At 39.1% G+C, this 13,910-nt stretch overlaps 1 protein-coding gene across 1 annotated transcript in view; it reads left to right on the forward strand.

Moving 5' to 3' along the window:
* The window catches only part of LOC124614040, a 422,676-nt gene that overhangs the window by 346,954 nt on the left and 61,812 nt on the right, over window positions 1-13,910 (forward strand). Inside the window, exon 5 of the mRNA XM_047142870.1 lies at window positions 9,940-10,039. Coding sequence (XP_046998826.1) covers window positions 9,940-10,039 — 100 coding nt within the window. The remainder of the gene's footprint in view (window positions 1-9,939; window positions 10,040-13,910) is intronic.

A 13,910-nucleotide genomic window follows, 5' to 3' on the forward strand; every position in this document is an offset into this window, starting at 1 on the left:
TAATTTTTCCTTAGTCATACGGCTAAACATGTCTTTTGTCGCTTCAAAATTGACGCAAATTCCAGTACGTGTTGATTCTATTACGCTCTTTGCAGCAAGAAGTGCACCTGTTCAATCCTTCAGGATACCGAGCTTGTGTGTTTGGCAGCCGTTTCCATTGATCGTCTATTATTTGTTTCTTTTTTCGGGATGATCTGGTGCAATTATAAGGAGAACCACTTCAATAAGAGGCATTAGTGTTGGGAAACGGCTCCTGAAATTGCGAGAGCGCGTTGATTCTGGTTTGAAAATTCGTAACTTTGACAAAGCAGTGTCCTCCATGTTGTATCGTTTTATTTATTTCTGTGGCAGCAACTCTGTAGAAATTTTTGCAACATGAGAAGAATTGTTCAATATCTGCAGGATGTCTGACCACATCTGAATGTTTTAAGAGCTCCAACACTTTGACGCCAAAATACAGTTCAGTGTTATGGTGTTGATGACGCAGACGTTCAGGGTCTACTTCACCTGGGTTTGGCCTCATTCACGTTGTATATAACGCAATAGGATTTTCTGGCAGAGTTCGCATATTTCCTCACGTACATTGTGAATAACTACTTTCACGATTGTTAATAACTAATTTCTCGCTTTGAAATTCCAGACTGAATTTATTAAATAAAGGGAGGGACCATTCAAGGAAACAAAAATAGTTTGTAGAATGGGTTGCAGAGTTTTTCAGAAATAAATAGTGCCCGATTCGCACATCGGCTTTAGCTTTATGTGCACGATTTGTTGTGAAATCGATAAAAAGTTGACGTTGGGCTTCCCACTTTTTAATATTCTTTGAGCCACTGCAGCCAGTGAAAGCCATCTCGTCTGAGGTGGTTTAAGGTGGGGCTCCACTTCAACAAATGACTGGAAGTTACGAAAATGAAACTGGCGTTTATCAGCTACAAATATCACGAGGTAGTTGCTCTATGCTTTCAGGTAACTATATACAGGCTTCTCTGGCACACAAATGGGCTGAGTGACGAACACATTTCACTATTGTGATTCCTTTAAAATCCCGTTGTAATCTAGGATTTACGGAATCGTTTTCACCCATCATGACATTCCATCCATCTGACCCAAAGAGTATAACATTTTACAGTGGGACTTAATAAAAATGGCTCTGAGCACTATGGGACTTAACTGTACTTTGTCGAGTTAAGCTTTTTTGGAATCCAAGGGACGTTAATGTTTGCTTTTTACACTAGAACTAGGTTTATTATTTATATGTTCTTTGGTAGTGGGTGAGTTTTCAAATTAGATGTTTCAGCTACATCGATGTTCACGGGCAAAATGTACACTTAGCTCTAGCCGAATCATTGGTGTCTGGCATAAACCAGTCCTTAAAAACCGATCCTTTAACCACTGATGTCTAAAATTTTGTAAGCGATGCTGCGTACCTTCCTTTTTTCTTATCCAGCCGCCTTTTCTGGGTTTTTTCTTGGTGGAGTAAGAGTACACGAACGGTGTCTTCCTCACAATCACTCATAATTATAGCTAAATAGGTAGCACAAAAAACTACACAATAAACACAATACTACACGTACAGAACAGAGAGAAGTAGATCTACATACGGCGAGGCGGGCTATCGTCAGTGCCGGGACTGCTGAACTGTTCATGCACTTTGAGCTCAGAGCGCCGTAACGATTTCGTTAAAGAGCGTTGTATATGTGTTCATGTTCAAATGTGTGTCTACTTCATTATGAAATGCCTACTGAAATAATACCGCATCACGCATTGCTAGACTGCATATGTTGGCAGCGCTACGATTTCAGTTCGGTAATTGTCGGTAAGCTTGGGAGGAAGGGGACATCTGTTCTTGGCTGAGTAGTGCTTTCGCTTTTGTGGTAATCAGAGACGACAAATACTAAGAACGGAATTTGTTCCTCACAGATTCCCGGCTAACTAGAGTAGACTGCTTTTTCTTTTAGCCCCGAAGTAGGCGCGTCTTAGAAGTTACACGGTTTGGCGCGCGAGAGCAAAATGCTTACGCTATTTAAATCGTATTCTTTAGAAAAATGAAATATGATACTACAATAAAAAATCATTATATGAAATGAAAGGCACTTATCTACGCAATCACATAATTTATTAAGGTATAAGTAACAAAAAATGCAGTCTTAGCCATAAATAAAGTCTTCTGAACTTTGGTTATTTACTTATGACACATAACGAATATAATATATAAAAAATCAAAAATTGCATATATTTTAATTAATCGGTCTTCTATAGTATCTGGAGAAATGTATCTTTCATAACATCCCTTGCACATGAATGTCACATGCTCAGTGTACAGTGATTTGTGACACAAAGTACATGCCTTTTTTAGAGTGTCTATTCTTCCTTCTTGGACAAAGCGCACAAAAGCCACTGGGTCATGTCTCTGTTTCCACATTAGGAAACGGTACAAACAGCTTCATTCGGAACTTGAGAGCCGATGAAATGTTCTGCAGTGTTATTCTTCGTGAAATATGTGGTTTCACCATCTCTTAAGATACATCTTTCAGGAGTACACGTCTTGCAATTGTATTTTTTTTGGTTTCTTAGTATATAATTTGCGCGTTGACACCAGTTATGTTCAAAATAGTGAAGAACAGTCTCACTGGCCACCTCGAAGAAATTTGTGCAACAGAATAATCCTCTTTCTTTTGATCAATAACGTCCACACCTCCTTTAGTATTGTTGTAAAATGTAACAACTTCTGATTTAGCTTCAGTACCTGTCTCTTGATCGATATTATCGTCGTTGTGGAGTGAGGATAAGTACGATTTTCTTCGTTTTTTTCCTTGGTACGTAAGATATGATGACATTGTTTTCACCGAAACCAAAAATAGAACTCGGCATCGGTCTGTTCTTTGTTGACAAAAATAATGGAGAGATTTCTTTTTTATTTTTGCGTGATGTGCCGACTGCTGTTGTTCTGTAGTCATTTTTCAATTATTTAAATAGTTAAATGGACGTAAAATAATTGTCTAGACATGTGGCATTCATGTGCAGGGGATGTTATGAAAGACATTTCTCCAGATACTGTTTCTACCACTGTTCCATATAGGAGCAGCAATTCTCTTGACTACGTCAGCAGCCGCGTTGCTCAAATTATAAGGTCCTGGTGGCTGTCTTCCGGCTTATATCTCCAAATTCTAACAAAGACCTCAAATATTTCCCGGATAGGCGCAACTTGCATTATTGCCTCCCGAGTATGGATATCTTCAAAACGTTACACTCTTAACAAAAATAAGAAGCGCTCTATGGACATTGTTACTGTAAAAAAAATCAGAGGCTGTACCATCATCAGTCCACATTTCTTTCACTTTCAAATGATTTGTTTTCTTCAAACCAGCCATGTACAACAGTCCAATGAATGCCTTTATTTCAACCACCTCTGTTAGCTTACAATCACGTTCTCGTGAAAATTTTACTTGTAATTTTGTAATTTATGTATTCGTGTGTGTAACTATTTTGTCAATCATTCCATCATCCAAAAACATAGAAACACATTGTAAGGGAGTTTGTGCCATCACCTTACCAGCTAACAAAATGGTCTTTGTCTCTTCAGTGTACTTTCACACCCATTGTCCATTGTTTTTACTGCCGTTTGACTGTGGTGTGTAATGATGGACCCATGTTTCATCAGCAATCACAAATCGGCGCCAAAGTCTTGCGGATAGAGATTAAAAATCGCAAGACTTTGTATTAAAATGTTGTGCCGGAGACACTTGTGGTTGACTGTGAGTTACAACGGTGCCCACGTCACACGTAACTTCTTCGTAGGCAGTTCTCTTCACAGGATATTATCCGTTGTGATGCAAGTCTCGTCAATCTCGCGAATGTTTATTCAGCGTTACCATATCACGGATTTTGTCAGTGCTTTGCTTTGGGGTGACAATTGGACGGCAGTAGTGTGCCTCGTCTTTGGTGCTTGACCGACCATGTTTAAATTAATTAATCCAAAGTAAATGATCTTCATTGATGGTGCAGAGACCACATGAACTTCATCCAATTCTGTTTTGATTTGGTTGCAGTCCAACCATTGAAATGAAAAGATTTAAAACAGCATGAAACTCTTTCGCATTCGGCACACCGACCTCTCCAGGCGGCTATCAAGAATGAACTGTTCGTTGTATATTGTTGAAATATACTAATAAAGCTTACCAACCATGAAGGCGCAAAAATAATTTTCTGTTCTTTCATGAATATTTTCCAGACTTCTCAAACCGACCTAATAATTGTTGATGTTTGCTCATATACTGTTGTCTAAATGTTAGGCAAATTTGTAGTTTATGTCATGCCAATCACGATCCAGAGTGAAATGTAAAAGTGAAATGCCCGTTTTCAGAACGGAAGGAGCGGCACGTAATTACTGCTACAACAAAAATTGCAATTATCTTCAACCTTCAAACGAGAAATTATTTCATACCGGCGCTCTGCGCTTTTAATTCCGTTCATTTATTAAATTACCCCGACTTGTCTCTTGTCCTCCCAACGGCCTTGCTTCGATGAATACAGCGATTCTCGTCAGATCACCGAAGTTACGCAACGTCGGGCGTGGCAGGTACGGGGTGGGTAACCGCCCGAATACGCTGCGCGCTGTCGGCAATTTTCCATTTGCCTTTCAAGCTAAGGGGAGGAGGGGTAGTGGAGCAAAGCTCTTGATTAGTAGACTTGGCGACAATGTCTGCATTAAATTCCAAAACTCTGCGCAGCCTCTCATGGAGTGTGCTCATGTGACACTTTTAATGGTTCCATCAGTCGGATGGGGACGTTAAGATCGGTGGCCTTCCTGGTGCTATTCGAGAGGAGTAGGTTTTGTACCGGGACCGGTTTCATCTTCTCTCATCGTCATCATCATCACCATCATCATCATCACCCAACGCAAACATGACACCACGCTACACACACATCTGTTAGTCATCTACACTCTGAAGGTAAACTTAACACACAACTCTGTTACTCCACGAACAAAAGGTACCAGTGTGCGCGGATAGCGATGATCTTTCCAAATAGACGGCTGTACTACATTTCGGGGTCTCACAGCTAACTATGCCCAACGATTTTACCCTTTTTTACCCCTAGTCTTCAGTGGACGTATACAACCTGCGCTGTAAGTCTTCTGCGCCTTTGGCATCCTCCGTATTCCCGATGACGAGTCTGCGTGTTAGAACACGACGTGAAAATTGTAGAGTGGAGGCTGTCTGCCTGTTATCAAGAGTTTTCTTTCTGGCACCACTGAAGCAGCAGAAAGTCAGATATAGTAACTCTTAAACGCAACCGTCTTTGCTAATATCTGTGTTTTCTACGAGTTCATTTGGAGTAAATCTCAGTAGTTACTGGACGACTAATAAAACTGATCGACAGTGAAAAGACGAATGATTGAAGCAACTGTTTCTTTCAGTTCCGTAATAAGGATTCTGGCTGGTATGTAACAATGTGCTTGCTTCGACTTCAACACTTCTAGAGACTCTGAATGCGTAAATCGGTAGACAGATAACATTATTATGTTTCACTTTCAAAGAACTCAACGTCTTTTACTAAAAGTTTTACCGCCAACGGGTATGACGTTAATCGATCTCGACTTACAAACAAAGCCGAAAAAGGAAATTACATTTAAACAGCTCACGGAAATAAAATTGTTTTTGAAATAAGAGAAACAGATCAGAGATTAGTATTCCGACAAGATGGATAAATTTGTGTTACAGTGATGATTTTATGCTGGAGGACGATAAGCTGTCAGAACGGGAGAAGCGGCGATCGGAAGCATTCACAGCTGCTGAATCTGAGGAGGACATCATCTCAGCAGACGACTCGTGGGGTGGGGCGTTTCGCGCGTCGGCGATGAATCCCACACGTAAGTGGCACCTAAAGCGTGTGATTACAATCTGCAACTTACAAAAGAGCTGAACGTCCTCGAAGTCGAAAGGCGTAACACGGCAGAATTCATTTCCGTAAGAGAGAGAATTTTCACGACAACTAGTGGGAAAATGTACTTTGTTCTCAGAGGCAGTTAGTATTTTCAATGGATTGTAGACCATCAAAGAATCCTTCACAATGCTCTCTGGTCGTGAGACTAGTTCCGACGTTGTTTTTCTCTCCAGAAAAGATTCTCAGATGCAGATGTTTTACCGGAACTTCTGAGAAGCATGCGAAGCGTTGCGCTACCGAGTTAGAGACTGTATATTATTACAATCCAAACTATTCATGAGCGTACAGCGAGCGTGACTTATTTGTAGCTATTAATGCACAATCATTCACTAAATAAGCGCATCGTGTTCAACAAGCACAATCAGTATGAAGACTGCATCAATAGTGATATTCCAAAGTTAACGTGTCTCACTCTCAAGCGATGACAGTTAAGAGAGGCCTAGGAATCCGATTGCTCTTGACGTGATGAAAACGGTTAACTACTTACACTTTTAAAAACAGGATTGCTTAGTATTCACCTATTCGTAGATGGTTTCGGGAAGTATCTTTGCAACACAAGCTCCTTTTTTACCATTTGTCAGCGATAGGGAGTGATAACTCCTTTTTGAAGTTGAGAGTTTCCATTATTTGCTGACTAAGGTTGTCTGGTGAACGAGTCGGGTAGGTCTTTGCAATCATGTGCCTTGGTATAGCACTTGGTAAAAGTTATGACAGAAATAAGACATATATTTAATGATTTGTTGGTTCGAGTTTTATCTATTGTAAGCAGTGTTTCATAAAAATAGCTACCATATTTCTGTATTTGATTCCCTTATCATTGATAAAACGCACTGAGACCGTTGCCGTGTATATAAATTACAAAATTACGTTTTTGTTATTGCAAAAGTTTGTTCGTTATAATCGGTTCGGTTTCTTACACCAATTAGAGTTGAACCAGTAAGGTCTAATTCCTAGATTTTCAGTAGAAGCAAGCCGTTAAAATATTTCATGTCCTACTTCCTATATGTTTCGCAAAATATTAATTTGGTGAAACATATGTGTACAGTTACTACAGCTTGCTGCGTAAAGAGAATGTGCAAGAGCTTTTTATTTACTTATTGCCTTCTCCGTAATAGTGCCGTTTTTGACCATTGTTTTCCCCATAAATCTATACAGTTTTGTGTGTCGTGATAGTTACCACCATTAAAAGTGTAAATTTATCTGCGTAAAGTTTCATTCGTGCAGTTCGTGTATTTATCTGGCAAGATTTATGTTCATTAGCCCCTCTCAAACTCGTAACGATCCTGTTTAACATTCTGATGTATGCCAATAAGAACTAAACCAGTATATGTTGATTAATTTCATATTAATAAATGTACAGTTCTGCGTTTTATCATCAGACTGATGGTTAAAATAAGAATAACAACAAGAATAATAAACACTGCCGTACCAATAGACCTTTCCTTGTAGTTGAAGTAGTGCATTCCAGAGAAGAAAAGTAACAATAATAATAGTTTTTATCAGTGAGCTGTGGCAGCATTGTACCGGACGTACGTGAAGAGTACAGAGGAAATACTGTATGAAGGACGTACACCAGCAGTGATAAATGAATTACCTTTTAAGAGAATGACTGAAAGGAACAAGTGAGTGTAAGAAGGGGGGAACATTTAAACAGAGGATATGAGGGCTGTCTCGTTATTTGACCGCGAGGAAAGTTAATACATGTCTTCTTACAATGATAAGAAGATGAAAAAGAAAAAAAAATATTGAAAATGATGGCTCATCCCTTTATAAGTTCCTTCAAACATATCTGTATTTCTACCAAAGAAATAGTCTGTTTCCGTTTAGATAAGTGATTTACGTAAATGTATCTATATTTTTATAGAGAAACGATAAACCACAGTGTGCCCTCTGTGGTAAATGATATTGGCATTATTAAGTACCAATAATTTGGACTGCCATCATGACACTAAACACGATTAGTTTCCTGTTGGTTCTCAGCTAAGGAAACCAAAATTGGCATCATTGAAGGAAAAAGTGCAGTGTCAGACTACAGTTATGCACCTGTTTTCAAGGGAGTCATAGTCAACCGAAGTTGGCTTCTTCTCAGCTTTAACAGTGCAAAAGCACATGCCAGTATATCGAGTTTATTAGGAAGACTGCCGTGCATATGGTTTCTATTTTAGATTCCGCAAACAAAAAAATTATTAAATAAATATCCGCTGCTAGACGTACAATAGTCGAGTTTATCTTATTAGCGTGAGTACTGGAAGTAATCTGTTAACAGCAAAAAAGTTTGTTTAGCAATGAATCAGTCTTTGAACAACGGCACATATTTCAAAGCTCAACCGCAACATGCCACATTTGTAAGATAATATCAGTTCTCTTAGTTTCTTCGTTACTGTTAACTATTAAACCCTAAAAAATACAGCTGTCTTTAAATCAGTTCCACAAGTTTTCGACCGAAAGGCAGGGTTACCGGTCACCCTTGATATATTCTAAGTGTATTGTTGGCAGTTGCTGAATTTGCCGTCTTAAATGCTTATGGTATTAATAATTGGGTTCAAATGTAATGATGTCTTGCTGTATGGAAAGTAGCCCCAGTTATATCTTATGGGAAAGAGCTATATTGAAGTCTATTGACAACAGCATTGCAATTATTTCGGAAAAATCGTCATCATTACCTTGGCAATGGATACATGTTTGCCAAACAACAAGCAAGTGTATCATTACCTTACTTGTCAAACTGCAGGATTGAGAATCGCTTCCAACGCTTCATAATTCACATTTTTGATAACTCTTTAATGATTATCTGTTTGTGCGCTACACATGTCAGCACTTAGACCTACGCCTGCAAATTCTGTTGCTGCGAAAATGTTGTTCCTCACAACATTCCGAAACAGATACGTTCCTCACAAGTTGGTACGACACTTACGTTCCCTTCCCTACTAGCCTAATACCGATATTTACGATCCAAAGGATGCAGGTGATAGCGTTCTCATTCTTTGGTCGTCAACTATTCCCATATGATGAAGATTTACAGTGTTCTGACAGCTAATCCCCCACATAGACACATGAGTGTATCTGGTCCGTTAATTTGCATGTGATATTAGATATATGACGTTGTCGTTCTATATTCGGCGCTACTAGCGAACTGGATCCATTAGCAGCTAGTCGAACTCTCTGAACTATAGGTTAATTCCCAGTCAGCTCATTCCCGAATTATAGGTTGACAGGTAACTTTTCTTTTTTCTTTTTTTTGACTGCGTTTGCAATTTTGTAGTCTGCGTAACATTACTTGATACTTTTGATACTTGACAGTTCACGCGTTGGTACTTGTTTCCCCCTATCAGAGTGCTCAACGTCACACCCGAACAGGTCGCCGTTGCCAAGCTGCCAAAACAGTTGGTCATTTCACTATCGAATCCTTGGCTGGGATTCTCTCTTAACCCCGAATCATGGGTCTGGCACTTTTATTTTGTGTTTCATCATACATGATAACCGCACCACAAGCAGCACGCACACATAACGACGCTAATGAAACACCCACGTTTCATACAAAGCACTGACCAAACACTACTGGATAATTCCGCGTGAGACGCGATTCAGCGTCACATATGCTTTCATTTTAATCACGTAGATCAGCTTACATTAGATAAGCTTCGCATGACATTGCATAAAACCGAATGTTTGTAGGCTGTAGTTCATCATTGCTGCTGGGTGATCACTGTCAAAATTTAACAACATGACTTAGTGTAGTACTATATAAGTGAAGTTCTTAGGTTGGAATCTCCTCAGATGTGAATTTTTTTATTTCTAAATGTAATCAAAAGTTTGATTTTTTGTTCAATTAAGTGGTTTAAATGCAATTTGGCTGATCAGCATAGTTTGCTATAATACAATTGACAGGACTGAAAATAGCCGATCTTAATATTCACAGTTGTAACATCCTTACCTCATTTCCAGTAATGCCTTTGCATTCGTCATTAAAGTACGTTGTGTTCTGTCACACAGAGAACTGGACTGGCAATCGGGGACCGGAGAGTCACCGGAGAATGACGGCGGAAAACAGAACGAAGATTTCTCCAGCTTCGCAACAGAGCCATTGGACAAAGTAAGTTGTATTATGATTTTATGTGACGCTACTTGAATACTTTTATGTATTTACTAGGGTTTACAACACAACTTGCGGAGATCACAATATGATCGATGTCGTCAAATCATAACACAGGGCGACACAGATAAAAGTACTCCGTGTATATATATACAGAAACGAAGAGCTGAAATGAACTTATCATTATTTAGAATAAAAAAAAAACATTGAAAAACACATTTATATATGTTGAAAGTGACCCCCTGCAGCATCAATACACAGCTGCACACGTCTACGCATACTCAACATTCACCCGGAATAAAGTTCCTGTAATGTGTGTGGATTTGCTTCATAGACATTGCTGTTCAAGAGTCCCAAGATAGATCTGGCGGACGTGGTGGCCATAAATGTTTGCTGAGAGGTCGTTCCTCAGGGAAGGCAAGACATCATGGACTCGTTCCAAGGATACCTTAAACATGAGGCTTGTTGCCCCATCTTGCTGGAAGAAGTAGTATTGTATTTAATATTCAGTGATTTGAGCTCAACAAGTATCAATATGGCTCATATATGCAGCCTTGCTGAAGGTGCTGTCAAAAACTATCGGTCCAACAATGCGCGTTAATGTTACACAGCACCAAACTCCGATTTTTTCATCATGGAGTTGTTGCTGACGCACGATGTTAGGGTTCTCCATTGTCCAGTACCTCGTGTTCTGTGAATTCACATGACCGGAAAGATTAAACCGTGCTTCAGTACTCATGATGTAATGGAAAGGGCCTTCCAGACAATCATTGATGTTATTCAAAAACAACGTGCAGTAATCTACACATTTTCTGTCATCCTCCCGCATTTTCTTCACAACCGTCACACGACATGGCTTCAAATTAAGATTTTTCAGCATCCTCTGGCAACGAGTTTCCTTAATCGAACCTGTTTTCACATATGCTTGCACAATTTCAATACTTTCACCTATCGAGAAAGTCATTTTTCAGACTCCAAAGAGAAACGTCTAACTTCACTGATGAAATAAACGGAATTGCTGACAGCTTAATTCTAACAATCGATTACTGCATTAAAGTGCCCATTGTTTTAGATGTGTACTCTTCCTCAGAAAAAAGTTGAAATATCGCATTCAGAGATGAGGCGGGCTACTTTTAACGGCGCCACCAGTTAGCCTCGTGCAGGACTGGTGTAAGGTAGTGTGCGGCCTGCAGCATTGGTCAACTACGGAGACCCTATTCAGAAACATGTACACATACTTCCTTAAAACGTTTTATTTTACTTTCATACAGTCCATAAAGTTAAAAAATTTGCTTTTACTTACTAGTAAAAAGCTCCATTCCCGTAGCCTGGAAAAACTACTCGTTTGAAAAGTAAGTAATTAATGTCGTCCTATGTTAAACCGCTGCTTCAGTTACACTTTACACGAGCACGAATAATAGGCCTAAGGAAAAACATTTCCTCATCAGAACACTAGTATGCAGATACATTTCACCACTTATATCTCTACCTGTAAACTGTGTCGACAAAACTCGTACAGTTTGGCATTTATAAACAAAAGGTGGAGAGGAATATTTCAGATTCTGCTGTTTTTATCATGTGACTCATCGCTCTCATAAGGAATTTCGCAGCCCATCCATCAGAGCCGTGCAGAGACTACACTGCGCCCACTGCAGAGATGTCAAAGCTGTACCCTCCCGCCCCCGCACCCTTGTGAACTGCGTTTCTACAATTCGTTCTACAGAGATTTAGCACATTTTTGTAAGTCGGTTAAATGAAAACGAAACATTACTGAAAAAGGATACTTAATTGGTTTATGCTGATGAAAAATGTTGCACACAAAAATGTAAGTGTATTATTGTACCAAGTAGATTGTGTAAACTTTCTAAAAACATCGCTAATATAACGAAATATGTGTGATAAGATGTATGACAGCAGTTGTACACTGATTTTGGTATGAGGCACCGTATAATAAAGAAGAGATATCATTTACTTCTCATAAAATATTAACCAGAAAAAAAGGAAAAGGGCTATAATGAAGAATTGAGAAAATATCCCTTTGCCACAGCTTTATTCGTTATAATTTTAAAGTGATTTGTTTGCCTTCAGCGAGGTCAACTCATTTATTGTCACTGAAATCAGCTCCAGCTGCTGTGTTGTATTCTGTTGACACTTTGGCTTTGGCACTCTGCTTTCAGCTATTCTGGACTATTTTTTTGTATTCTTTAATTTGATCCAGCTGCTGTGTCGTATTCTGTCGACACTTTGGCTTTGGCACTCTGCTTTCAGCTACTCTGGACTATTTTTTTGTATTCTTTAATTTGATCCAGCTGCTGTGTCGCATTCTGTCGACACTTTGGCTTTGGAACTCTACTTTCAGCTATTCTGGACTATTTTTTTGTATTCTTTAATTTGATACAGCTGCTGTGTCGTATTCTGTCGACACTTTGGCTTTGGCACTCTGCTTTCAGCTATTATGGACTATTTTTTTGTATTCTTTAATTTGATGAGACTGCAGTAGTCATTGGCACTGTCATAAATATCCTCAATACTATGAATATAATTTCAAAATATCAAGATGGGAAAACGTGTCAACACTCTTAATTAACTCTTTCATCCAGAAACTAGAAAGCTGCTACCTTGTTAAATAACTCAGCTGTATGCCTGCTGTAGCTGGCCCAAAATCGGCTGCAGATTTCTCAAGGTAAGATATAGATATTCCCTGGCAGGAAATTAAAGTCAAGTGAAATTTTTGATATATATGAGTTCTATCTGTTTTAAATTTGATCATCAAATACCTTGAACCACTCTAGCTCAAACAGTGCCTCAGTATGGATCAAATATGCCATAAAGTCGGCCATTTCTAAATCCAACCTCTTCATTTTTGAGCAACAACACTGTCTTGGATGGACATAAAATCACAAATATCTCTGGAGTTGACTCTGTATTTCTAAAATCCTTCACATAGCCGTTTACTATTTTTTCTTTCGCCGAACCAGCTATCCAACTCACTGCATCAAGAGCACTCCTTTCTTGCATCGATTTGTTAGTATAGTCTAATTTTAATAGTGCAGCAGAACACATTTAGAAGAAAGACCTGCAAATAAGCAGCTTCTCTGGAAAGAACCATAGCACCTGCTGCTATTTCAGTGGTCCACTTTTCACTGTTGGTTATATCTTGCTGAATTACCGGGTGGTTACAATTAAAAGGCATCTACTCATAGAGGTTTAATGTGGGTTGTAATTATCGTATGACAGCGAAACTTGGTCGATATTCTAAAGCGTTAATGCGAAACCAGTTTACGATGGAAAAAAATTAGTTGCGATTTTGGCCACCAGGTGCGAATCTGGCGCTGTGAATACAAAAAAGATGTTACAGTAATGTTTCCATGTACAGGATGGAGCAGAGGAAACGCATGTTTTTCACTTTTGAATGACGGGGACACGGTTTTATAAAAATAATAAAAACAAGCATTAAGTGATAGATTTTTAATTAGGTTCGAAAAATAATGTCTTGGAGATGACGTCCTTCTTGCTGGATACAAATTTGGATCCTCTCCCAAAAGTTACGCGTGGCTCTCCCCAACATTTCATTCGGCACAGCTTCAATTTCCTGACGAATGGAATTCTTCAGATCATAGATTGTGCGAGGCTTGTTCATGTAGACTTTTGACTTTAAATATACCCACAAAAAGAAGTGGCATATCAGCAAATCAGGTGAGCGAGGGGGCCAGTGAACATCACCATATCTAGATATGACATGTCCTGCGAACATTTGTCGAACCACTTCCATTGATGCTCTCGCCGTGTGAGCTGTGCCACTGTTCTGCTGAAACCATATTTTTCTCTCATGTTCACTTCATGCCTTTCAAATTCAGCGCACTGTTGTCAC

Source organism: Schistocerca americana, chromosome 4 (assembly GCF_021461395.2).
Source record: "Schistocerca americana isolate TAMUIC-IGC-003095 chromosome 4, iqSchAmer2.1, whole genome shotgun sequence".
Classification (NCBI taxonomy): Eukaryota; Metazoa; Arthropoda; class Insecta; order Orthoptera; family Acrididae; genus Schistocerca; species Schistocerca americana.